Source organism: Macrobrachium nipponense, chromosome 3, assembly GCF_015104395.2.
Source record: "Macrobrachium nipponense isolate FS-2020 chromosome 3, ASM1510439v2, whole genome shotgun sequence".
In the NCBI taxonomy this organism is placed as follows: domain Eukaryota; kingdom Metazoa; phylum Arthropoda; class Malacostraca; order Decapoda; family Palaemonidae; genus Macrobrachium; species Macrobrachium nipponense.
In genome coordinates, this window is record NC_087202.1 from 81,899,208 (window position 1) to 81,923,873 (window position 24,666).

The 24,666-nt window shown below is 38.5% G+C and overlaps 1 protein-coding gene across 9 annotated transcripts in view; it reads right to left on the reverse strand.

Annotated features, from left to right (window-relative positions):
* LOC135221855 (cationic amino acid transporter 4-like) overlaps window positions 1–24,666 on the reverse strand; it is a 68,593-nt gene that overhangs the window by 3,963 nt on the left and 39,964 nt on the right. For 5 of the 9 annotated variants that reach the window (XR_010316103.1, XR_010316104.1, XM_064259792.1 and 2 more), the window contains exons 2-9: window positions 17,848–18,080; window positions 15,234–15,482; window positions 8,426–9,132; window positions 7,414–7,574; window positions 4,635–4,713; window positions 4,273–4,504; window positions 2,380–2,541; window positions 1,930–2,126 (exon numbers count right to left, since the gene is read on the reverse strand). Coding sequence is in view for 5 of the 9 variants with exons in the window: in XM_064259792.1 (XP_064115862.1) it covers window positions 1,930–2,126; window positions 2,380–2,541; window positions 4,273–4,504; window positions 4,635–4,713; window positions 7,414–7,574; window positions 8,426–9,132; window positions 15,234–15,482; window positions 17,848–17,932 (1,872 nt within the window). In the remaining 4 variants the exon portion in view is untranslated. The remainder of the gene's footprint in view (window positions 1–1,929; window positions 2,127–2,379; window positions 2,542–4,272; window positions 4,505–4,634; window positions 4,714–7,413; window positions 7,575–8,425; window positions 9,133–15,233; window positions 15,483–17,847; window positions 18,081–24,666) is intronic. The other 4 variants (XR_010316105.1, XR_010316106.1, XM_064259794.1 and 1 more) reach the window with 1 other exon arrangement.

Below are 24,666 nucleotides of genomic sequence, written 5' to 3' on the forward strand. Positions count from 1 at the left end.
TCTATACTTGAGGCAACATTTTCCACCATTAAAAGCAACGGTGCTTCAAAAACACTTACCCACGTCCTTCATTGCTGGATACGTTTCAAAGGAATATTATTTTGTGCGCTATCAGGACATTCAGGACTCTCTCAGTGGCTCCTGTGCGCTATCAGCGTGACGTGGAACCCTCGTCGAAGCCAAGGAATTCATAGACGCATAAATTTTAATGTATACCTGCACTTACAAACAGACTGCGAGTCTCTTGTCCGTTAATATTTAAATCTTCTAACTGCTTTGGTGAAAAAAAACAGCTCAGTGTAAAAGTGGTCATATCTTAAATTTACTTTACGGTGGAGATTTACTTCCTACGTGAAACTGGTTGTCCAAGCCAGTCGACTTCGCTGGGAATAATGGTATCAATATAGGGTTGCTTTCCCGTCGTAACTGGTAACAAAACGGTTAATTATCATGGATGATTCTGCCTTTTCAACCATCGAGTGTATTTATTTCTGCTGCAAATAATAAAAATCGTAAAAATTCACCGCCGATGCTTATAAGAGAAAGAAATTCGCATCTGAGTGGCGAAGTCATCATACTTTGATGACGATTTTTATCGTCAGTATCTAGATATCCGCTTTGAATTTCTGATGTCAGACTAAATTTTGTTATGGGATATTGATTCTTGGTAGTTGTGGTTACCTGACGTGGATTTTTCATTGTCATTACGCCTAGATGAACATTCGATGCTACTTTGGCTTATCTACGTATCACCTACTCAGAGGTGCTATAGTACTAAACACCATATGGTAAATGTGAAGTAGACGCCCGCACGAAGATATTGTTTACTAATATTAATATGTCGACCAGGCAATACAAAAATGGGTGTATATAATACTTTGATCCCCGAGGGCTAGTACTAAACACACGGCGTCCCGAGGAGCTTGCGCCATGTTTAGTACTAGTACCTCGGAGTAGCACATTAACTGATCCATGAACCGGCTTTACTCTGGATCAAATTAGACTGGATTTTATAAATATTCTTCTAAAGTAAGACAATGAGAATGTCTTTAAAATACCGACCTCTAGACAACGAACGTCACGTACTATACGGCCTGATGACAACCGCTGCTAGTGAAACAGGTCTTCATGAAAGGATATTTCATACGACCACTGAAGAGCTGTGGTGGACTTGTTTCAAATGAATGTTTCAGCTACCGAATATAATAATAATAAAAATAATAATAATATTAATGATTTGTTTCTAATCGCAGCTGATCCAGAATATTTAGTCCTAGGTTGATGTGACGTCATGGGAAGCATCCTGATTTTAATACGACTTCCGGTTATTATTTTTTGGGGAAAGAAGTGGTTGTACAATTGGATGTACAGCTAATTAACGAATTATATATAGACAACATCCGCCTGTAGAGCATTTACTGAATATATATCTCTGAACATGGAAAATAAAAACTAGTATAACTCGTTAATAAGATAATATCGAAACATGGCATCAACAATGCTACGCTTCAGATCTACATACCAACCACACGGTATTTCCAAATTCCGTAAGAATGAAAAACAATTGCTTGAAATAAGTCGCTCGTGAATTAAGCGTGAAAGGAATATTCAGTTAATTACTAATTTGTTTTGTAATTATTTTTCATTTTTATTTGAAATGCAAAAAACGCGTCCATTCAAGTTAAATACGTACGTACATTATTCAGTTGCATTCGATTGTAAAATGTCGAGCAAGACTTCGTCAGTATTCCAATACAAAGCTCTCTACGATTTAATATGGATGTATGTGTAGCAAATACACACGTACACATACACACACAAACACTCCTCTCTCTCTCTCTCTCTCTCTCTCTCTCTCTTTCTCTCTCTCTATATCTATCTGTCTGTCTGTCTTTCTGCCATTCAGAATTACAAGTCATTGTCGCCAACCTCTTGATCAACTATCGGTTTTTTGTCTTCAGAAGCGGCCGATGCAATTTTGGCGGTCACGTTCGACAACGTGTGTTGAACAGAGCCGAAAACCGTGTTTCCGGCTGGGGTGGGCTCTGTCAGGAGAGTGGAGTAGCTACTTACTGGTTCTCCCTCTCGCGAGTGATACTGGCCGTAGGCGAAGTAGACCAATAAACCTGCAAAAGGAAAATGACCTTATTTATATTTCATTCGTCTTCTTTTGTTATTTTGACTCATCCTCCTTTGCAATCGTTAACAAAAGAAGGCATTTTGAAGCGTATGACCCAAGATTTTGTCTTCCTTAGTCTAAAATACAATAATGAATCCGAGTAACGAAATAGCCAAGTCTTGGCGCTCGTCTGGATGCGTTCAGTCGACCACAGATCCGAACGGCGCCACCTAGCGAGAAAGCGCTTCATAGCTACTTACCGATAACCATCCAGACGATAAATCGTATCCACGTCATGGGGTTCAAGTGGACCATGAGGCCCACGTTGATGAAGATGGAAGTGAGGGGGAACAGCGGAACCAGGGGAACCGTGAAGGAGAGAACCAGCTGGTTCTGACGGTGAGCCAAGATGACCAGCACGCCTGCGAGAGGATGTGTAATTTAGCGAAAAATCAAGATATTTTCAGTCGGATTTCAGCCATTAAGGTGAAATTGAAGCTCTCTCTCTCTCTCTCTCTCTCTCTCTCTCTCTCTCTCTCTCTCTCTCTCAGACTATACCTGCCTCTATTATGTCTTGACCATTAAAAAAAGTTATTAAAACCTAGTACTACAGACCAACCCGTAACGGCGTTCTGAGAGAGAGAGAGAGAGAGAGAGAGAGAGAGAGAGAGAGAGAGAGAGAGAGAGAGAGAGAGAGAGAGAGAGAGAGAGAGAGAGAGAGAGAGAGAGATTTTAAACAGAAAATGTTTCACCATAACTATATAATTCGTTTATTCCTACTAAAACCTCACTAAGCATCATACCGTTCTATTCTGTGGTTTTAGTTTACGTTCGTGCATTATGAGACAGAACTTTATTACATATCGCGTTTATATCATTATTTCAACTGCACACTCTTGCTGACACTACGCATCGTCACTATCAAGGTCACTATAATCTCCAAATTTGCCGTGAGATGAAGAAAATCGATATAAAAAAAAATCAAAACACCTCGGCTTCCTAAATAACATTCAGCAAGGAACACTGTCCTCTGTACTCGGTGTTCAAATGTCACCAGTGCTATTTCATATTAAACGAGGACGAACAGCCTCTTAGCTCGAATCCAAATATAGCCTTCATCAATAATTCGAAGGAAGATCCCCATTGAACTTTCGGCTTTGGATAAGCCACACTGGTGATTATCTTTTACTTTATAAATCTCCTTAACATTCGTACAAATCAGCAATACTACTTATTCTTCTTCCATTCCTGCCGAGTAATCAATTACTTCTGCATCATTTATAAATATAAGTTACTTCAACTCCTCACAATCTCTTGTTTTATATAAAAAAAATTAAAAATATATTTTTCCCCTGACATTTCTGAGGCAGTAGGAACTCAGCGCCCTCTTGTCATTCAACATCTTTTTACACCAAACCAGTCACTTACCCACCTAAGGTTTCTTCCAAGATATTTACTTTATTCATAATGCTTTGAATGGCAATTAAACAAGTATCTAAACCATGCATCCTCACCACCCTTTAATTTGCAACCCTGAAATTTTAAGCAAGCTTTTCCTTATTTTTTTTTTTTTCAGTTCCATGGCAAAAATTCTTATTGGGCATCCGACCTTTACAGAATAAGACCTCACTGAACTCTAATAAAAATATATACTGTACCCTTATGTTTCTCACTCTCTGCTAACTTTAACAATGTCTTTCCCAGACCAGCCATGCGTCCTGATTTTGATTTAATTATTGAGAAATATAAACCTCATGGCTATAATTATGATGGCCATAACCAGTTCTTATAACCGAATGAAGAACATTGTTTATTTGTGAATAAGACTGAATACCTTCCCCTGGGCCATGAGAGCTGTAGTATGCAACTAGACCTAAAACTACTTGGTGGTTATTGCTTGACTTACTCAATATAACAAACTTTCCCTTGGGTATGAGACCTGTAGTTGGCAAATAGACCTATAGGAACTATTGTCGCAACGCTTGACTTACTAAACAGAAACTTCCCCTGGGGTATGAGACCTGCAGCAGGCAAATAGACCTATAGGAACTATTGTCGCAACGCTTGAATTACTAAACAGAAACTTCCCCTGGGATATGACACCTGCAGCAGGCAACTAGGCCTATAACAATTACTGTTCTCGGCGTACTTACTAAATATAAGAACACAGACGAGAATAATGGCGATTATGATAGCCCAGGCAGCAGGGTAGGGCAGAGCCAGGAAATCGGAGCCCCACTGCAGGAGGATGCAGAAGCTGGCGCTGGTGATGGTGAAGAGGACGACAGCCCAGGCCACCACAGAACCGCCCTCTCGCTCGCCCACGACCTTCGTCAGCCACCGGCACGATGCTCGCAGTTCGCCGCCCTCGCCGTCAGGAGTTTCCTGGGGGAATAATGTGTCAGAGGTTTTTGGTATGCATACCCGTACACACACACACAGTACGTTTTAAATATTACAGGTATAGACTGATAGATATATTTGTGGTGGGCGCATCACAAAAGCGTAGACTTACTTTGGGCGTGGGCGTGGTGGGCGTGGTTAAAGTGCCCGGTGTTGGTGCCAGGGAGTGAGTAGGACTTTTAATGTTGCACCTGCGCAATAAAAAAAAATGAGAGAGTATTCAGAATGAAAATATTCCTGCGGTTCAAAAAAGTAAAAAAAAAAAAAAAAAAAACGGCATGTCATACACAAGTTTATATACTATATATTATATGTGAAGTAATTGTTTTCATTAACTTAGGATGCAGTTTCTGTAGACTATTTTCAGTGATGACTCAACCACCAGTCAGCTCTATTAAATGACAAAACAAAAAAAATGCCTCTTTCTTAACAACTATCGCACCAATCGGCGGCCGACTGGTTTAGTTCTATCCTGCTGGGCAGACCCGCTCATGGTCATGACGCTGATTGCCAGATGCACGATAATTCCCTTCACAAAATCAGATCAACTCTTACTTTCGGGACATTATACTCTCTGAATTAAAAGCTAAGATATTCCATTGCTATATAGCTTGAATATGTGATTTTTCCTCTATAAGAAAATATTAATTTATAAACTGCAAGTTTTATGTGTATGTTTCTCAGAAAAGGAAAGAAAAATCGATATTATATATGTATGTATATATATATATATATATATATATATATATATATATATATATATATATATATATATATATAAGTTTTTGCGTGATTTCGTCACGAGAGAGAGAGAGAGAGAGAGAGAGAGAGAGAGAGAGAGAGAGAGAGAGAGAGCTCTCTGCTTCGTCATGCAGTTGTCCTGCTAATGGTCTCATCTGTTTGTATTTCCCTTAACCTGCTCATACTTCTTCCTAATGAACACCTTAATATTCTTTTGAAGCTTATAGAATTTCAAGTCAGTGGCCCCTTTGGTGGTGGGTTTGTTCCATATGAATAGTGTTCATCTTCTGTCCCATCCTGTTTGATAAAATATGAAATCCCTCATTTCTCTCGCACAAACATTTCTGGAGAGATCACATAATCCGGATTGTTCAAAAGCTGCCTCTGATTTTATCAGACGCGTTTACTCGAGATGAGGTTTCTAATCTCAACACATAGGAAACAGGCCATTTCGCCTCAGAAGTTTCCCCAGAATTTTAACCCACATCCATTTGGAATGTTGTTCCAATATGGGTGACCTTTCGAGTCTTCATTCTTGAAGTGACTAAATCCAAAGCAGACCGATGAAGCCAAGGTCATCGATTAATTATCGGTAACCTTAGATCGTCGTCTCTCATCATGAGGATGGCTTCTCTCTCTCTCTTCTCTCTCTCTCTCTCTCTCTCTCTCTCTCTCTCTCTCTCTCTTTTGTAAGTGCTATTTCAGTCACTGCTCCGAGGAGCTGATTGAGAATGTCTCGAGATCACTGCTAGACCAATAAACAATGACAATAATCATATTTTTATTTATACCTCGACCACAATATATTTATAATCCCTTCCCCACCTAGAATAAAGATATTTAATATTCTTTAACTGAACTGACTGAAACCATCCCTTCACTTCTAATCCACGCTGTGGAATTCTCCCTATCCCTCTATTTTCCATGATTCCTGGGACCATCTCTCCATTTTCCATGATTCCAGGAACCATCCCATAATTTTCCATGATTCCTGGAACCTTCCCACCATTTTTCATGATTCCTGGAACCATTCCACCATTTCCCATGATTCCTGGAACCATCCCTCCATTTTCCATGATTCCTGGAACCATCTCTCCATTTTCCATGATTCCTGGAACCATCCCTCCATTTTCCATGATTCCTGGATCCACCCCACCATTTTCCATGATTTCTGGAACCCTCCCACCATTTTCCAAGATTCCTGGAACCATCCCTCCATTTTCCATGATTCCTAGAACCATCCCTCCATTTTCCATGATTCCTGGAACCCTCCCACCATTTTCCATGATTCCTAGAACCATCCCTCCATTTTCTATGATTCCTGGAACCCTCCCACCATTTTCCATGATTCCTGGAACCATCCCACCATTTTCCATGATTCTTAGAACAATCCCACCATTTTCCATGATTCCTGAAACCTTCCCACTATTTTCCATGATTCCTGGTACCATCCCACCATTTTCCATGATGCTTGGAACCCTCCCACCATTTCCCATGATTCCTGAAACCTTCCCACCATTTTCAATTATTCCTAGAACTTCCTGTCCCTCGAGAAACAAGTTTATTCTTTCCTTCAAATCTGGACAGTTTCCTAACATTAAGTTGTGACGGCATCAGAAAAAATAGATTAATGGCTGTGAGACTATTATTTATTTAACCAAGGAAAGGCTTTTCTCATGTTATAAACTATTAGCTGAAGCTGTTAGATGTCCAGCTTCGTTTCTTGTAGACAGAATAGAATACAGAATTAAAGCCGAAGGCCGAGCAATGGGACCCATGAGGTCATTCAGCCCTGAAATGGAAATTAACAGTAAAAATTTCTGAAAGGTATAACAGGGAGGAAAACCTCAAAGCAGTTGCACTATGAAACTATTGTTAGAAAAAGGTGGACAGCAAGTCGGAAGAAAGAGAATACGAACGGAGGTACAGCAAAAGGAACGAAAGGGGTTGTAGCTAGGCGCTGAGGGGACGCACTGAGAGCCCTACCAACTTACGGGGTTTCGTTTCTTGTACCCCTGTGAACTGCTTTCCCCCACTCCAATTTCAATGTTACGTATTCAAATGACGTCGTGACCTGTATCACAACAGAAGGAATGAAATCTCTCTCTCTCTCTCTCTCTCTCTCTCTCTCTCTCCCTCTCTTCGCTTACCTAGACGCAGGCTGATACCGCAGGATAATAACAGAGGCACTGACAATGGTGTACGCCATCAGGGTACCGATGCTCATGAATTCCACCAGCTTCTCGATGTCGAACACCAGGGCGATGAGCGCCGAGAAGAATCCGCACAGGACGAGGGTGATCACGGGGACCTGCGATTAAAAGGGTGTGAAATCAGACTGTGATCCCTAGAAATATAATAATAATAAAAGGAATCTGGGGAAACTAGAGACTGAAGTAGCTCCAGGCCTCATGCAGAAGAGTCTGCTCCTAGAAACAGCGCACATAGTGAGAGAAGTGATGGACTCCTAAGGAGGCAGGATGCAATCCGGAACCCCCCTACACTTTAAGTATCACCGCGTACTCTCGGTGGCCACGGTACCACCCAGTCGAATTGGAGGACTATGATAGACCGAAAAAAAATAATGATGATAATAAAATGAAATAAATAAATTAAAAATAATAATAAGTTTTATTATCAGCTCAAGGCCATATACATGGAATATACAAAAAATCGACAATACCATACATAATTTAAAACAAATTAATGTAACAAAACTGTATTGATTATAAGCACAGTAATAATGAAAAAAGGAAGATACCAGTAATGACAATAATCGTAGCAATATAATAATAATAATAATAATGACAGATTCTGCAGACGACACTGCACAAACAGACTTTGAGATTTCCCTAGGCAGTACTATACTATATATAGGCTTCTTCCAAAGTAACTTTTAAAGCAATGTGCGTGAGAAGCTATCCGTACTTATAGGACTATTGCTTTGATAGAATGATGGAAAAAAAAAAAAGAGTAGGCACTCAAAACAGATGACAGTGGATATATGTAGTTAAGTTATTCAGATCTTTTTGCAGGGAGAGTTTAGCAAGAATAAATAGAATGATTCAAAAGCATGATAGACGTCTTATAAAATGTGAAATTGGGGCCAGGATTGTCATTCGTAGAGAGAGAGAGAGAGAGAGAGAGAAAGCAACGACTCACCTTCGTTTTCTCAGAGACGCGAGCCAACCACGAGAAGAGGAGCCCGTCGACGGCCATGGCATAGACGCATCTCGGAAGACTGAACAGGGAGCCGAAGAGTGTGGTCGTCATGCCGCAAAGGGCGCCCACGCTGACGACGTACTTAGCCCACGTCGCCCCGTGGGCGGCAAAGGCATCTGGCAAGGCAGCCGCCGGATTGAGGGTGTAATAGGGAACCATGAGTGTCAGCGTGGCGCCGACCAAGATATAACCTATAGTCACGATCGTCATGGAAACCAGAGTCGCCTGCGGGATGGACTTCGCAGGATTCTTAGCCTCTTCTCCCGCCGTAGCGATGCTGTCGAACCCGACGAAGGCGTAGAAGCAGGTGGCAGCACCGGCGATGATCCCTGAGGCGCCGAAGGGCGCGAAGCCCCCCTCCGTGTTCCAGTTGCTGATGTCTGCGAAGGCCATGCCGACGATGATGACGAAGAGCATGACGCAGAGGTTGATGAGCGTGAAGATGGAGTTGAAGTAGGCCGAGCCCTTGACCCCGAGAGTGAGGAAACCGCAGTAGATCAGAGTGACGGCGAAGGCCAGGAAGTCCGGATATTCGGATAAGTATCCAGAATGCAGGGTGCCAATGGTGGACTTGGTCGCGTTGCTGATCGTGCCGTTGAAGAGGGAGTCGATGTAGCCTGACCAGGCTCTGGCTACTGACGCGGCTCCTGGAAAAGGAAAATCAATCAATAAATAAGTAATCGGAGGTCATTAAGAAGAAATAGAACACAAAGGCTTGACACCAAACTATAACGAACACTTCGTTTCATCATAATAAACTTATTCAATGCGCTGAATAGGCGAAACGTGACATTCTTGGCAAAACAAGTAGGCTATACGAGCAGCGTATATTTGTTAAGTATATCTTTAGTTTAACCAGACCACTGAGCTGATGAACAGCTCTCCTAGGGCTGGCCTGAAGAAGGATTAGATATATGATACGTGGCTAGGAACCAATTGGTTTACCTAGCAACGAGACCTACAGCTTTTTGTGTGATCCGAACTACATTATATCGAGAAAGAATTTCTAATCGAGAGAAATTAATTCCTCTGATTCCACGTTGGCAGAGCGGGGAATGATACCATACAGTATTAAAAGAAAAAACAACGTTTCTGCAGTATGTCTGTATTATAAAAACACAAAAAACAGCCTCTATTCATATTTTTCCTGTGTAAAAACGACAATGGTAAATAAACCCAAAGCTTAGAACTGACATCGTCCAACCCGGGTCAGCCTCTCTATCTTACCACCTACCCAGGGTTTGGGGCATTTGTTATCGACCCTCCCGTATATGATAACCATTACTGAAGTGGCTATATAGCAAGCTATGTCTCTGCAACGAACAGACGGCATATGCATAGCAAATGTTAGCTTACTTGTAAGGCTTAACCTGTCAGCTGGCATTCCATGCAATGCGGGTAATGAGCCGATATGCGATGTACTCTTACGAAACGAAGCTGAATAAATCAATATTATTAGATTAGCTTAACTGGGGCTAATAATCAGTATGTCAGCGCGCGGTCTAATATCTACCGGATTAATGTCAGAATTATCTATAATAAAGACGGATTATCTGACTCTTTAGGAAGTTATAGGCTTATTTTCGAGTTCGCTAACCAATGTTGGGCAGTCAGATTCAGTGACTGTCTTGCACTCACGAATACAGGCCCATTTTTCCCTTTCGATTTCAACTTCAAAAGCTTGTTAAAGTCAGAAAAGAGGACGTTATCATAGAGAGAGTGAGAGAGAGAATTTCTTTCTCTCTCAATCTGTACGCGTCTTGTCCCTTCTTTGAACGATGGCTCGAACTGGTACTGTGTTATAAATCCCAATTGCCTCAATATTTCCAGGGGATAAATGAGAGAGAGAGAGAGAGAGAGAGAGAGAGAGAGAGAGAGAGAGAGAGAAATGATTCTTTTGGTAAGGCCTCGTGTTATTTCGTCGAGCAAAACCTTCGAATCTAAGTTATCGAAATATTGGCTTCTGAACAAACAAAATTATTATTATTATTATTCAGTAGATGAAGCCTATTCATATGGAACAAGCCCACCACCAAAGGGGCCACTGACTTGAAATTCAAGCTTCCAAAGAATATTAAGGTGTTCATTAGGAAAAAGTAAGAGGTAAAGGGAAATACAGAAAGAAGAGATATACCACTTATTGAAAAAAAAAAAAAAAAAAAAAAATAAACTAAGATTCATATTAATTGTCATAAAATAAAATAAAAAACGCACTGGCATAAAGATATTTCTCCTTCATACCTTATGATGCAAATAAAAAAATTGCAATTAAAAAACAGAGGAGAAATATTTGACTAAAGTGGTAGACGTCTGAACTCTTATCATTTATAAAATATATTTATAAAATACTCCTCTTATAAACACTAATCAACCGGCTAACTCAGTGCCAGAACGCCTTTCGAATATTAAAATATTAAACGTTAAATATTTCAAAAAAATTTTGACGATATTACTGAAGGCTTGAATTTTATCACGGTACAAAAAATGGTTTCGCGAAAAAATGGCAGGAAAAATTATATCATAATTGACCGACTGACACCTTTTCTGTCAGATCGATTACAGCTGCATTAATAAGCTGATACCTGATATATATATATATATATATATATATATATATATATATATATATATATATATATATATATATATATATATATATACAGACACACACACACTTACACACACACATATATATAATATATATATATATATATATATATATATATATATATATATATATATACACACACATATATACATGCACACACAGGGTGTCCATAAAGTCCCAGTACCCATACATTAAGTATTTATTGCTCAGAATGGTAGTAGGACTTTATGGACACCCTGCATATATATATATATATATATATATATATATATATATATATATATATATATATATACACACATATATATATACACACACACATATATATTATATATATATATATATATATATATATATATATATATATATATACACACACACATATATACACGCACACAGGGTGTCCATAAAGTCCCAGTACCATTACAAGTATTTATTGCTCAGAATGGTAGTGGGACTTTATGGACACCCTGTATATACATATATATATATATATATATATATATATATATATATATAATATATATATATATATATATATATCTCAATTCAGGAAATGCCGAAGACACATGGATGTTTTAAAAGATATACTTCATTAAGAAACGTTTCGCACATGACTATGTGCATCATCAGTCTGAAAAAATGACAAAAAATAATAACATTAAAAATACTAAAAATACACAGGATTCTTAAAATGACAATTAAAAACATTAAAAGAACAAAAAAAGAAGCAAAGTAAAAACAACTGCTGTTACACCAACCTTCAGGTACAAAGAAAGAAGAGAATGATGACCAAAGAGGGAACAAGAACCTCCAAAGACGACTCTGCCAGATATAGTTGAGCAGAGGAGCAGCCACCGTTTAACGATGGTACGAGTCTTTTAATAAATAATGACTCTAAGGTAGTCAGATAATCTGCATCCTTAGAATACCCTAATATGGAGAAGTGCTGCTTCTTGATTTTTTATATTTGAATGTTCTGGTCTGCTCAATCTTTGCCCCGTTCTAAAACTCAACCCTAAGTGACTGTAATAACGCATCTGCAACAACCTTTTCGTTGATCCAATATAAGTACCAGGACATCCTGGGCATGTAAACTTATAGACCACATTGGATCTCATAAAGGGCTGCAGACGGTCCTTAAAGCCAAACAAGGAGCCAATTCTACTGGGATTATTTGATTTCAATTTTAAATTAATGCACGGTGACCTGTATATGTCAAGCTTTGATGTTGAGTCTTTATTTACGAATGTTCCCTTAAACGAGACTATAGAGATTATTTTAAACAAGGTTTTCCCAGATGGCAATTTTACATTTCATGGTTTTACTAGGTTCTCTTTTTTAACAACTTCTAGAACTTGCGGTGCAAGACTCTATGTTTATTTTTAATCACAAATTGTACTCTCAGGTAGATGGTGTTGCTATGGGTTCTCCATTAGGACCTCTATTTGCGAATTTTTTAATGTCTTTTTTAGAACAAAAATTTTTAGATTGTTGTCCGTCGTCTTTTAAACCATTGTTTTACAGAAGGTATGTAGATGATACCTTTGTTCTTTTTAAGTATCAGTGGCAGGCCACCCAGTTTTTAGATTTTATTAATCAGCAACACCCTAACATTAATTTTACTATGGAATTGGAGAGAGATAATTGTTTACCGTTTTTAGAAGTTTTAATCACGAGAGTTAATTCTGTTTTTACTACTGCCGTTTACAGAAAGAAAACTTATATAGGTCTTGCAAATAATTTCTACAGTGCTTGCCAAACCAGTTTTAAATTGAATACCATCTATACTTTAGTATATGTATATAGGGCTCTTAGATACTCGTCCAGTTGGGCCATATTTCATAAGGAGATTGAATTTTTAACAACTTTCTTTCAACAAAATTCATTTCCCAAAGATCTAGTTTTTAGAACCGTTAACAAACTTTTAACCAATTATTTTCATCCTGCCACACCGGTTTTTAATGTTCCGAAAAAACTTATGTGTGCTTCAATCCCTTATATTCTTAACTCCAAATTTTCGCATAAACTGAAACAAATTATTGTAACTGAAATACCGTGCATTAATTTAAAATTGAAATCAAATAATCCCAGTAGAATTGGCTCCTTGTTTGGCTTTAAGGACCGTGTTTACATGCCCAGGATGTCCTGGTACTTATATTGGATCAACGAAAAGGTTGTTGCAGATGCGTTATTAGTCACTTAGGGTTGAGTTTTAGAACGGGGCAAAGATTGAGCAGACCAGAACATTCAAATATAAAAAATCATGCTATCAATTGTAAAATTGAGGTCAAGAAGCAGCACTTCTCCATATTAGGGTATTCTAAGGATGCAGATTATCTGACTACCTTAGAGTCATTATTTATTAAAAGACTCGTTCCATCGTTAAACGGTGGCTGCCCCTCTGCTCAACTATATCTGGCATAGTCGTCTTTGGAGGTTCTTGTTCCTTCTTTGGTCATTCTATCTTCTTTCTTTGTAACTGAAGGTTGGTGGTTCTTTTAATGTTTTTAATTGTCATTTTAAGAATCCTGTGTATTTTTAGTATTTTTAATGTTATTATTTTGTCATTTTTCAGACTGATGATGCACATAGTCATGTGCGAAACGTTTCTTAATGAATATATCTTTTAAAACATCCATGTGTCTTCGGCATTCCTGAATTGATGTTTGAGGGCCATACTGCAGATAGATAATAATATATATATATATTATATTATATATATATAATAATATATAGAATTATATATAATATATATATATATATATATTTAATATGCAGTCGTTGTTTCACCAAAACCCAACAACAACAAAGCGCTTTTTCATTGATATCAAATTGTTGTTGCCAAAGATATTGCCAAACAATGCGTCAATTTGTCAGGGCGTCAGGAGATATGACGAACAAAGGAGTCAGGAATGATATTCAAAGGCGAGAAAGAAAAAAAAAAACATAACAAATAAAAGTGGAGATCGATCGCTTACTAAATAACGAAGAGAAATCGTCATCTAAACAGTGAAATCACACACTTAACCATAAGATAAATTATATGAATGGGTGAAAAGATAATTCCCAAAGCAAGTCTCTCTCTCTTCTCTCTCTCTCTCTCTCTCTCTCTCTCTATATATATATATATATATATATATATATATATATATATATATATATATATATATATATATATATATATATATATAAAGCAGCGATTTTGGAAAGTGCTTGTACATCCAAGACCTATGAAAGAATTCAGTACACACTGATGTGACATATAAAACATACACGCCTCGAATACACACTTCTCTGAAACCTGTGTACGTACAAGCCCCACCAGGCCATAACACGTTCAAAGTCCAGCCATTGCGAGAACTGCATCGCGCGAAGCGACGATGTTATAAACAAAACACTGTGACTGTACATACTACGTCAGAAGCAGCGTCACTGCCATTGAAGAAGAAGGTGCGGTTTGTTTTACCAGAGGCGGCTCTTGAGATCTAAGTGGGAAAGCAGGAATAGGGAGTGGAGAGAAATTAAATGAAAAACTAACGCCTTATCGCAATTTGGAATCTAGAATTCAGGCCAAAAGCCAAAGCTAGGAGCTAAAGAGGGCATTCAGGGCTGATATGGAAACGAGAGCGGGCAAAGGAAAACGTCTAAACTTAGCTCCCACTAGCTTGGCGTTCGAGCTTTAGACTCGTTTAGTCTGACTAAACGAGTCTAAAGCTCGTACGCCAAGCTAGTGGGAGCTAAAGAGGTCATTCAGCGCTGAATTGGAAACGAGAGTGGCAAAAGAAAACGTCTAAACTTTTGATTAAACGAGTCTACAGCTGGTACGCCAAGCTAGCAGCTAACTTTACAAATCTTACTAATCTAATTATTTAGCCCGTTTACGTCTGGATGCGATTTTGCTATTTGAATAGATTACTAAGAACTTATTTCCTCCACGAATCAGACATTAATGCAAAAAAAAAAAAAAAACTAAACAAAGGTATCTGAGGGAGTTCCGAGCAAAGTCCAGTCAATGGCTAATACCAACACTGCAAAATAGTACAATGTTCAGTGAACATCTCCAAACATCGTCAGCAAACATCCGAACCCTGACACTAAAAAGATATACCTCTCTGAGACATTCCAGGTATCCCTCACCTATCATGTGTTCCAGGACGATGTTCCAGCCGATGACGAACGCCCAGAACTCGCCGATGGTCACGTAGGTGTAGACGTAGGCCGAGCCTGCCTTGGGCACCCGGGCCCCGAATTCGGCGTAGCACAGGGCGGCCAGGAGAGATGCGAACCCGGCCAGCAGGAAGGAGATGATGATAGCGGGTCCTGCCGTGTCCTTCGCCACCGTCCCCGTCAGGACGTAGATGCCAGCTCCAACCATGTGGCCGATACCTGCAGGATTGAGGCGTGTCAGAATGGAATCCCCCACGAATCACCCAGGTAATCCTAGTACTACAAACACACCGCAAAGGTGGATACATACCGAACTAAATCCCTTGGGGGTCACAGTCTCGGAAATATTATTGTGACTTTCTTTTCTGTGGTAAATGTTAACAAATTCCGATGGTAAATTTCAACAAATTCTACAGATAAATGTTAACCAATTCCAGTGATAAATATTATGACAAATTCCAGCAAATTCCGGTGATAAATGTTATTAAATTCCAGAGTTAAATTTTATAAATTCCAAGGATAAATGTTAACGAATTCCAAGGGTAAATGTTAACAAACTCCAGTCATAAATGTTATCAAGACTCCAGTCATAAAGGCTAAGAAATTCCAATGATAAATTTCAACAAATTACAGTGATCAATGTTAACTATTTCCAATGATAAACGTTAACAAATTCCAGTGCTAAATGTTGACAAATTTCAGTGATAAATGTTACGATTATATTAAAGATTAATCAACTCCAGTAATAAATTTTGGGGTTAATAAGTTCCACTGATAGACGCTACGGTTAATGAATTCCAACATGTAACGCATTATTAGCAAATTCATGAAATGAACACAATTCAAAATAAATTGTAGGAAAACATCTTATTTCATTGGTAATAATGACTTTTCAGAGGAGTGATACACAAAAACTTTTAGATTTCATTAACTAAAGAATTAAGCATCAACTTCTCGAATATATAGAGTATATAATATATATATGTATATATATATATATATATATAATATATATATATATATATATATATATATATGGCTTGGAAATAAAATCGAAACCGGTCAGGACCTATACCCAGTCTATTATTTTTTCTCACCTATGATGGAAGTTTGATAAATAATAAATAATAAAATAATAATAACCTTCATTTCAGCTCAGGGCCATACACATGGAATATACGGGTTAATGTGGGTATGGTCATTTATATATATAAATATATATATATATATATAGTGTGAGTGTGTGTGTATCTTACTCTCAGAGGATATGACTTATTCATCCATCAATCGCTCTTCAATAGGGACATACTTTGACAAACAAGTGTTCTTAGCCGAGTTCCACACCTGGTATTAATACCTTGACACACTCAAGCGGCTCACCTGTATTCAGACCTTCGGGTTTGACTGAGGGAATGGTGTGAAAGACAGCACAGAAATGATGAAACGAAAAAGTAGGATGAAAGAGAAGGAGAGAGAGAGAGAATTACAAGGATTAGAATGTCTCGAAGACTTGTAGTTATAGTCCATCCTAAGAGGAGACATCGTGTGCTCACTTATTATCTAAAGGAGCAGGTTTTATTGTTCATTCACAATGTCCTAATGATTTTGTCTAGCTTTCTTTTTTAAACTCTTCTACATTGTTGCTGTTTATGGCTTCTGGTGTCAGTTTATCCCAAGTGTCACATACCTTGTATGTGAAGAAGAGAGAGAGAGAGAGAGAGAGAGAGAGAGAGAGAGAGAGAGAGAGAGAGAGAGAGAGAGAGAGAGAGCATCACTGTTGAATAACTTAACATAAGAGGTCATTCACTTCTCACGACAAGGCGAATATTTCTGCATTTTGAATGAAATGCTGAAAACACTTGGACAGATAAAATCAGAAGGGAATGAATAGCACATAACGGTTGGAAAGTTAATTCTGATAGAATACAATAGAGCAAATATAGAAACACTGGGAATTTGCATGAGAACTCCAAGGAAAAGTGAAGGATTAAATACGTTACCTTTGATGTTCTTTCATGGGAATCGATTCAATTTGATTTTAAAAAACTATCACTTTGTGTCCTGTTCACTGCAAAGTAAATGCTAGACATCAAAATACCAAGAAAGTATAAACGAAGAATATTATTTCCTATCATTATCCAAGCAACTCACTGATTTAAAATGTGAATATTGAAGAGAAAAAAAACATTAAATAAAGCTGCATAAAACTCACAACAGCGAGACGAACTGGAGAATCAGAAAGGATGTATTAGTGATTGTGAAAAATAGCAAAAGAGAGAAAATATAGAGACAGAACTAAGGAAACCTACTCTACTTTATGTCCCTTTCTCACTGTTGAATTGTACAGCTGAAATAACATAAAATTTATATAATATATATAATATAATATATATATATATATATATATATATATATATATATATATATATATACACACACACACACGCACACACTAAGGAAGGTAACCCACACAAACTCCAGCCGCTACCACAGGCTGTTGTTTCACCACCAACGCAAAGAACAACACTGGCAAAGAAGACAACAAAACGCTTCCCCCCCCCCCACCCCCCCCCCCTCGACTTACCCAGGAGGGTGATATCCAGGGTGGAGAGACACCTGTTGAGGGGCGTCTCCATAGCATCTGTGGCCACCTGCTTGGTTCGCCCCATCCGGTGCCACGTGCCCCCCCACCCCTCCGCCAGCAGCCTACCTCTAGGCGTAACCCGGTCATCCTGCGCCCGACGAACGCTGCGCCCTCGCCCTCAGACGCACCTCCTCCGCCCCCGCCTCCTCCACTCCCGCCCAAGGGCTTATACGCTGTTGGGGAGAAGGAGAGAGATTTGGAATTAAAGTAAATAGAAAATTGTGCAAAATAGTGTATTTTATAAACAATACAGAATCTTATTTACTACAATCAGCATAAATGGAAAACAATGCAATCACGCGTATTTTGATTATATATATAAAAAAAAATCTTATGTACAACAATAAACATAAATTGAAAACAATGCAATCACGAGTATTTTAATTATGAAAAATACAGAATCTTATGTACTACAATCAACATAAATTGAAAACAATAAAACCAGACGTATTTTAATTATGAAAAATACAGAATCTTATGTACTACAATAAGAATAATTGGAGAACAATACAATCGCGCGCATTTTAATTATGATAAAATACAGAACCTTATGTGAGGACAATCAGGCACGGCGTACCTGAGACAGGAAATACCAGGGAATTTAAAAAAATCACTTGCATGTTTCATGAAGAAAAATCAATCAAAACATTGTAAAATAGAATATAGAATTTAGGCCAGAGGCCAAACGCTGTGCCCTGTAAGGTCATTCAGCGCTGCAATATAAACGGACAGTAGATAGGGTTGAAAAGTGTAACAGGAGGAAAACCTCAAAGCAGTTGTTCTATGAATCAATCAGTAGAAGAGGATGGAAAGTAAGATGGAAGAAAGCAAATATGAACGGAGGTACATTAAAAAGAACGAAAGGGGTTGCAGCTAGGGGCCGAAGGCACGCTGCAAAGAACCTTGAGTAATGCCTACAGTGCGCCGCATGAGATGCAATGACGGCACTAACTCGCTACGGAGTTCAAAACATTGGAGCTTTCTAGACAGAAGTTATAGGTCATTAATAATGTGTTTACGATCACATGAAGGCTTCAGGGAACTTGAAAATAATGTACATTGTTTAGTCATGATTATCCAGCCATTTACAGGTTCAACATTAACCAATGACAATCTCTCTTTTAGTTTTCTGTGAAAGAAAACTACCGAGATGGCTTTGTCTGTCCGTCTGCACTTTTTCTGTCCGCTTAAGATCTTAAAAACTACAGAGGCTAGATGGCTGCAAATTGGTAAGTTGATCATACACCCTCCAGTCATCAAACATAAAAAATTGCAGCCCTCTAGCCTCAGTAGTTTTTACTTTACTTGAGGTTAAAGTGAAGATCATAGTAGCAGTCTCCTATTAGACATACTTCACACATCATTACTTTACATTGGTAAAATATCAATCAACCTACGTATAATAATGACCCAATTATTATTTCTTACAAGAAGGGCACCATAGCTGTGAAGAAGAAACAAGACGTGGTCCGACCTCTAGCTTACTCGGAGCACGAGTTAAAATCTACGGTAAGATAGCCCATTGTTTCACCAACGAAATTTAAAATAAATACGCTATATCTTATTAGAAATAATCGTTCTGTACTGTTTAACATGCACATTAGTCGTTATTTTAAATTTTCATTCTAACAAATAAATCATAAAGATCCTATCCCAAAATTCATGTATCTTTAACTCAATGCAAAACACTTCTTTCACACCTTTTTAGGCTTACTTCCCGAGTAAGCGAACGAGGCAGGGGCTCAAGCAACCCGAAGCCGCCCTCGTGTACGCCCCTACGTCTTGGTAAACACGTTAATGCACATGTACAGATAGCTAGACACAGATATAAATAGAGATATACTACATAAAAGCCAAACAAGGCACGACACCGAGCCGTAAACATTCGATTCAAACCAAAACAACATAAAACGTTCAAATTGACAACTCATTCAGGTGGAGTGGACGTTGCTGCCCAACAGGTGACCGCTAATTAAGCCCTGCTTGGTGACATTTGGTGGCCTTACACTTCATTTGAGTTGAATTGAATATAGAATTTAGGCCAAAGGCCAAGCGCTGCATGGGATCTATGAGGTCACTCAGCGCTGAAATGGAAATTGACAGTGAGGAAAACCTCTAAGTAGTTGCACTATGAATCAAGCGTTAGGAGAGAGGTGGAAAGTAAGATGGAAGAAAGAGAAGATGAAAGGAGGTACAGTAAAAGGAACGAACGTGGTTGCAGCTAGAACCTAAGTAATGCCTACAGTGCACCGCATGAGGTCTCTGACAGCACTATCACCCTACGGGGCACATTTCGTTTGGATCGCTCGTGTCAAAAGTCTAGTACAAAGGAATCTGACAGATTTAGATAAATCCATCAGTTATAAACCTCGTGCTTTCGTCTCCATCTTTAGGCAATTATGATTATGTCCGAATAACCATGACAGCCACAGAGAAATAATGATAATATGAACAATAAAGAATCTTTTGGCAATTATGATTATGTCCGAATAACCATGACAGCTTCAGAGAAATAACTCATATAATGATATGAATAATAAAGAAAGAGGCTTGAAAAACATCAATTACACGTAAATTCTTGAAACCTGCGGCTTAATCATGACAGAGAGAGATTGAATATCGACGCGCCAATCCTCGTACGAAACTGGAATCCTCCTAACTGAATGAGATCAGGAGTTATGAGGTTGCGTGCTCAGCCAATCAGAAGACATATAAAGCATTAATGTCCTAATGAGCGGAATGGGTATGATTCGTCATACGCCTAGATTGATAATATATTCGATACAGCGACTCCTGCGCAGCAGGTAAAAAGATTGACTAAAATGTAAATAAATGTGACAGGAGACGACTTCGCTGCTCTAGGGAGAAGTGCTGGTTAGTTTCGTTCAAGGATTATACAGAAACGACCAGAGGTCTTTATATCAATAGTCGTACTCCTGGTGAATCCTTTTCAGATGGACAGGTACTAAATGCCATACACTCAAGACTAAGCACATACTTGTTGTACATCCTTTCCAAAATATTTTTCCTTTAGGCCAGGGGTTCTTACCAAGGGGTACCCATACCCCTTGTGGGTACGAGAACCACCACATTCGGGGGGGTATGGGACTTGATCTCTGGATATTTGTGTACATTTGATTTTAATGTCAATGTATAATGGGTACATTTTGTAAATAGATAACTATATAAAACTACAAATGCTTTTGCTGTTTTTGTACATTCTAGTCCTAGCTATTCATACCCAAAGTATGTATTCAACTAAGTATAACTAAAGTTAATAATGTCAACAAACGGGACTCAAGTGGACTTAAGCAAAGGGGCTATGGAACCATATTGGGCAATCCACTGGGGGTCGTCTGGAGTCACCAAAAGGTTAGGCCCCACTGACCTATAATAACATAATCTTTAGTATCAATAGCAGCTTTCCTCTTCACACGACAGTCAGGGTCTCATAGGTATTTGAACCAGGCTACACCTCGTAGTTACCGCTGGTAGTGGTCTAATTCGTAGATCTCAAGAGTAACGCAGTCGTTTGTCTTAGATTAAGCCGAGATATACGTAGGTCCGGATCTTGGATTAAACCAGTGATGTGCTAGCACGGTCTCATGCTCTGATGCATTTCACATAAAAGGAGTAAGCGGCGTCCTAAATTCCTTAGTACTATGAGAATCAGTAACAGAGCACTGTATTATTATTATTATTATTCATGTGATATCACCGAAGATATTATTCAATTGTTGTTGTCAGGTCTTCACGGACACACAACAAGAAAATATCGTTGTTATTACTATCGATACTATTCCTATTAGCACTATTAGAAGGAGTAAGACTTCTCTATGTCAACTTTTCCTTTTCAAAATATTACGGGCTGCTCTGTGAGCAAGAGCCCGTGCTGGCATAAGGTCATCTTAATCTGAAACAAAACAACTTTACAAATACCCATATCCTAACCACCCAGCCCCATCTGGGGCGGACAAACAGGTTTGAAGGAGGAGAGTGGATGTCTCTCCCCTACCCAGCACCACCCGGTGCGGACAAGACAAACAGGTTTACAGGAGGAAAGTGTATGTCTCCCCTACCCAGCCCCATCCAGGTCAAACAAACAAGTTTGCAAGGGGAGAGTGGATGTCTCTCCCCTACCATACCTACCCAGCCCCATCCGGGGCGGACAAACCAGTTTGCAGGGGATGAGTGGCTGTGTCATGTCTCCCTTACTGTCACCCGGGGAAGGACAAAAAATATAGGATCCCATACTAGATTCAAAATACCCAGTCTTTGTCTCTAATTATACTCTTGTTTTTTTCCATCTGTCCGTCCGGCTGTGGTGTATGCGTATGGTAACACTGCGTCCTGGGCTTTAGATAGTTGCACTCAGCTTACATTCAACAATAATAATAATATCCTATTTCGAATATTAACGGTGTAAATAGCATACAGTAATTTATGAAACACTTTTCAGTGCAAATGTACACCCAGATATCCTTTTATTTACCTAAAACTTACACATAGCGTAACTATTTAAAGCCTGGGACGAAGTGTTACCATGCGAAAACACCACAGGCGGATGGACAGACGGAAAAAAACAGAGTATATGCCAGATTAGGTCTACTTCAGTATATGTCTCACTGTACAAGTAATTAAAAGAAGTTATATACAATGGCACCGGTGTTACAATAAGGAAAAGTGCCATATAAAAGCCACTCTAATTCGCGTCGCAAATACAGTCATAGGTAAAGAGTGTCACGTACGAGATTGGAATCATTTTAGCGACATCTTTAAACAGGAGGAGAAGAAGTAGTTAGTATAAGCATTACAAATGGCAGGAAAAGCTACTTACCTATTTCAGACGGTGACATTTCTCAGGGATGGTGTAGAAAGCGCTAGTAGAAAATTATATATATAACTATATATATACCACACACATATATATATATATATATATAGTATATATATATATATGATTATAATCACTTGAGTACGTGATTCATTTATCACACATATCCACAGGTGAAAATTTTTTTACCAGTAGATATATATATATATATATATATATATATATATATATATATATATATATATATATATATATGTGTGTGTGTGTGTGTGTGTGTGTGTGTGTGTGTGTGTGTGACTGGTAAAAATGTTCTCTTACAACAGAATTCCATCTAATAAAAGGAGGCCATGAAAACGACAAAATGTAGAAAGTTAAGTACTACTTTATTTCAGAGACTGCTGTCTCTCTCTTTCAGTCTCTGAAATATAGTAGTACTTACTTTCTATATTTTGTCGTTTTTATGGGTTCCTTTTATTAAGTATATATATATATATATACATAATAGATATAGTATATAGATATATTTATATATATATAGATATATATATAGTATATATTTTATTTTAATTTATATATATATATATATAATATATTGCAAGAATACTCTTGCTCTCTCTCTCCCTTTCTATCTCTCACACATGCATATACACCCATATGTGTCCAGGCAATCAGAGCTAATGTTTTACAGAAGTCACACGGTAAATTTAACTTATCCTGCTCATTAAGCTATGCATAAAAATCACGGGACGCACAGGTGATTAAATGAGTAAATATAAAGACTGGACATTCTCCGAACACCCAGGTGTGGAGTAGAACACGAAGCCGTTAAATGTCAAAGGTCAAACCCAGAGATTTCAATTCAAAAAATCTTCAGGAAATGTTAAAAGTCACAGCAGCGTTGAAAATAAACCAGGTGAAAAATATCCGCGGTTTCTTCGGCGCAAACGAGTTTTCCGTACGGCGGTATGAAACTCTCAGCCACTGCCCATGGAACTTTCACCCACTTTAAAATAAAAACTGCTGAGGTTAGAGGGCTGCAATTTGGTACGTTTGATCATTGAAGGGTGGATGATCAACAGACCAATTTGCAGCCCTCTAGCCTCAGTAGTTTTTAAGATCTGAGGGCGGACAGAAAAAGTGCGGACGGACCGACAAAGCCATCTCAAAAATTTCCTTTTACAGAAAACTAATAAAAGAAATATACTGGAAGTTAAGATTCGTAGAAATATAAAAATAAATAAACAAACAAATAAATAAAAAAAAAGGTCAAAATACATTCAAATCTTCGAAACGCAGACGATAGTTAATGGCGTTAAAAGCCAGCAAAGTCGAACGTCAATTTAATCTGGGGTAAAATTGAGGCAGGTGTGTTTAGTCCTCGATAAAGAACACGTGTGTTACACTAATGAGCTTCATCCTTAACAGATTTTCGCCCGAGAATATTCATGGCGACCTTTTAGACGCAGTAATACTTCAGGGAATATTTTCGAAGCAATCGAATTGCAGAGAATTTAGGCCACATGCCAAGGACTGGGACTTGAGGTCATTCAGCGCTGAAACGGAAATTGAGAGTAATAGGTTTGACAGGTGTAACAGGAGGAAAACCTCAAAGCAGTTGCACTGTGAATCAATTTTTCTGAGAGGGGGGGAGAGAGTCAGATGGAAGAAAGAGAATATGAAAGGAGGTACGGTAAAAGGAACGAAAGGGGTTGCAGCTAGGGGCCGAAGGCACGCTGCAAATAACCTTGAGTAATTCCTACAGTGCACAGCATGAGGTGCGCTGATATCACTACGGGGTCCAAGAAGTTAAAAGTGTTTAACGCTTTTATCACCACCGACATATCTTGATATCTCATTCGTGTCACGCACAGAAAGGTCGTATTTCTCTTTTATTTTCTTTGACGAAATCTTCAATAAGGAATAGC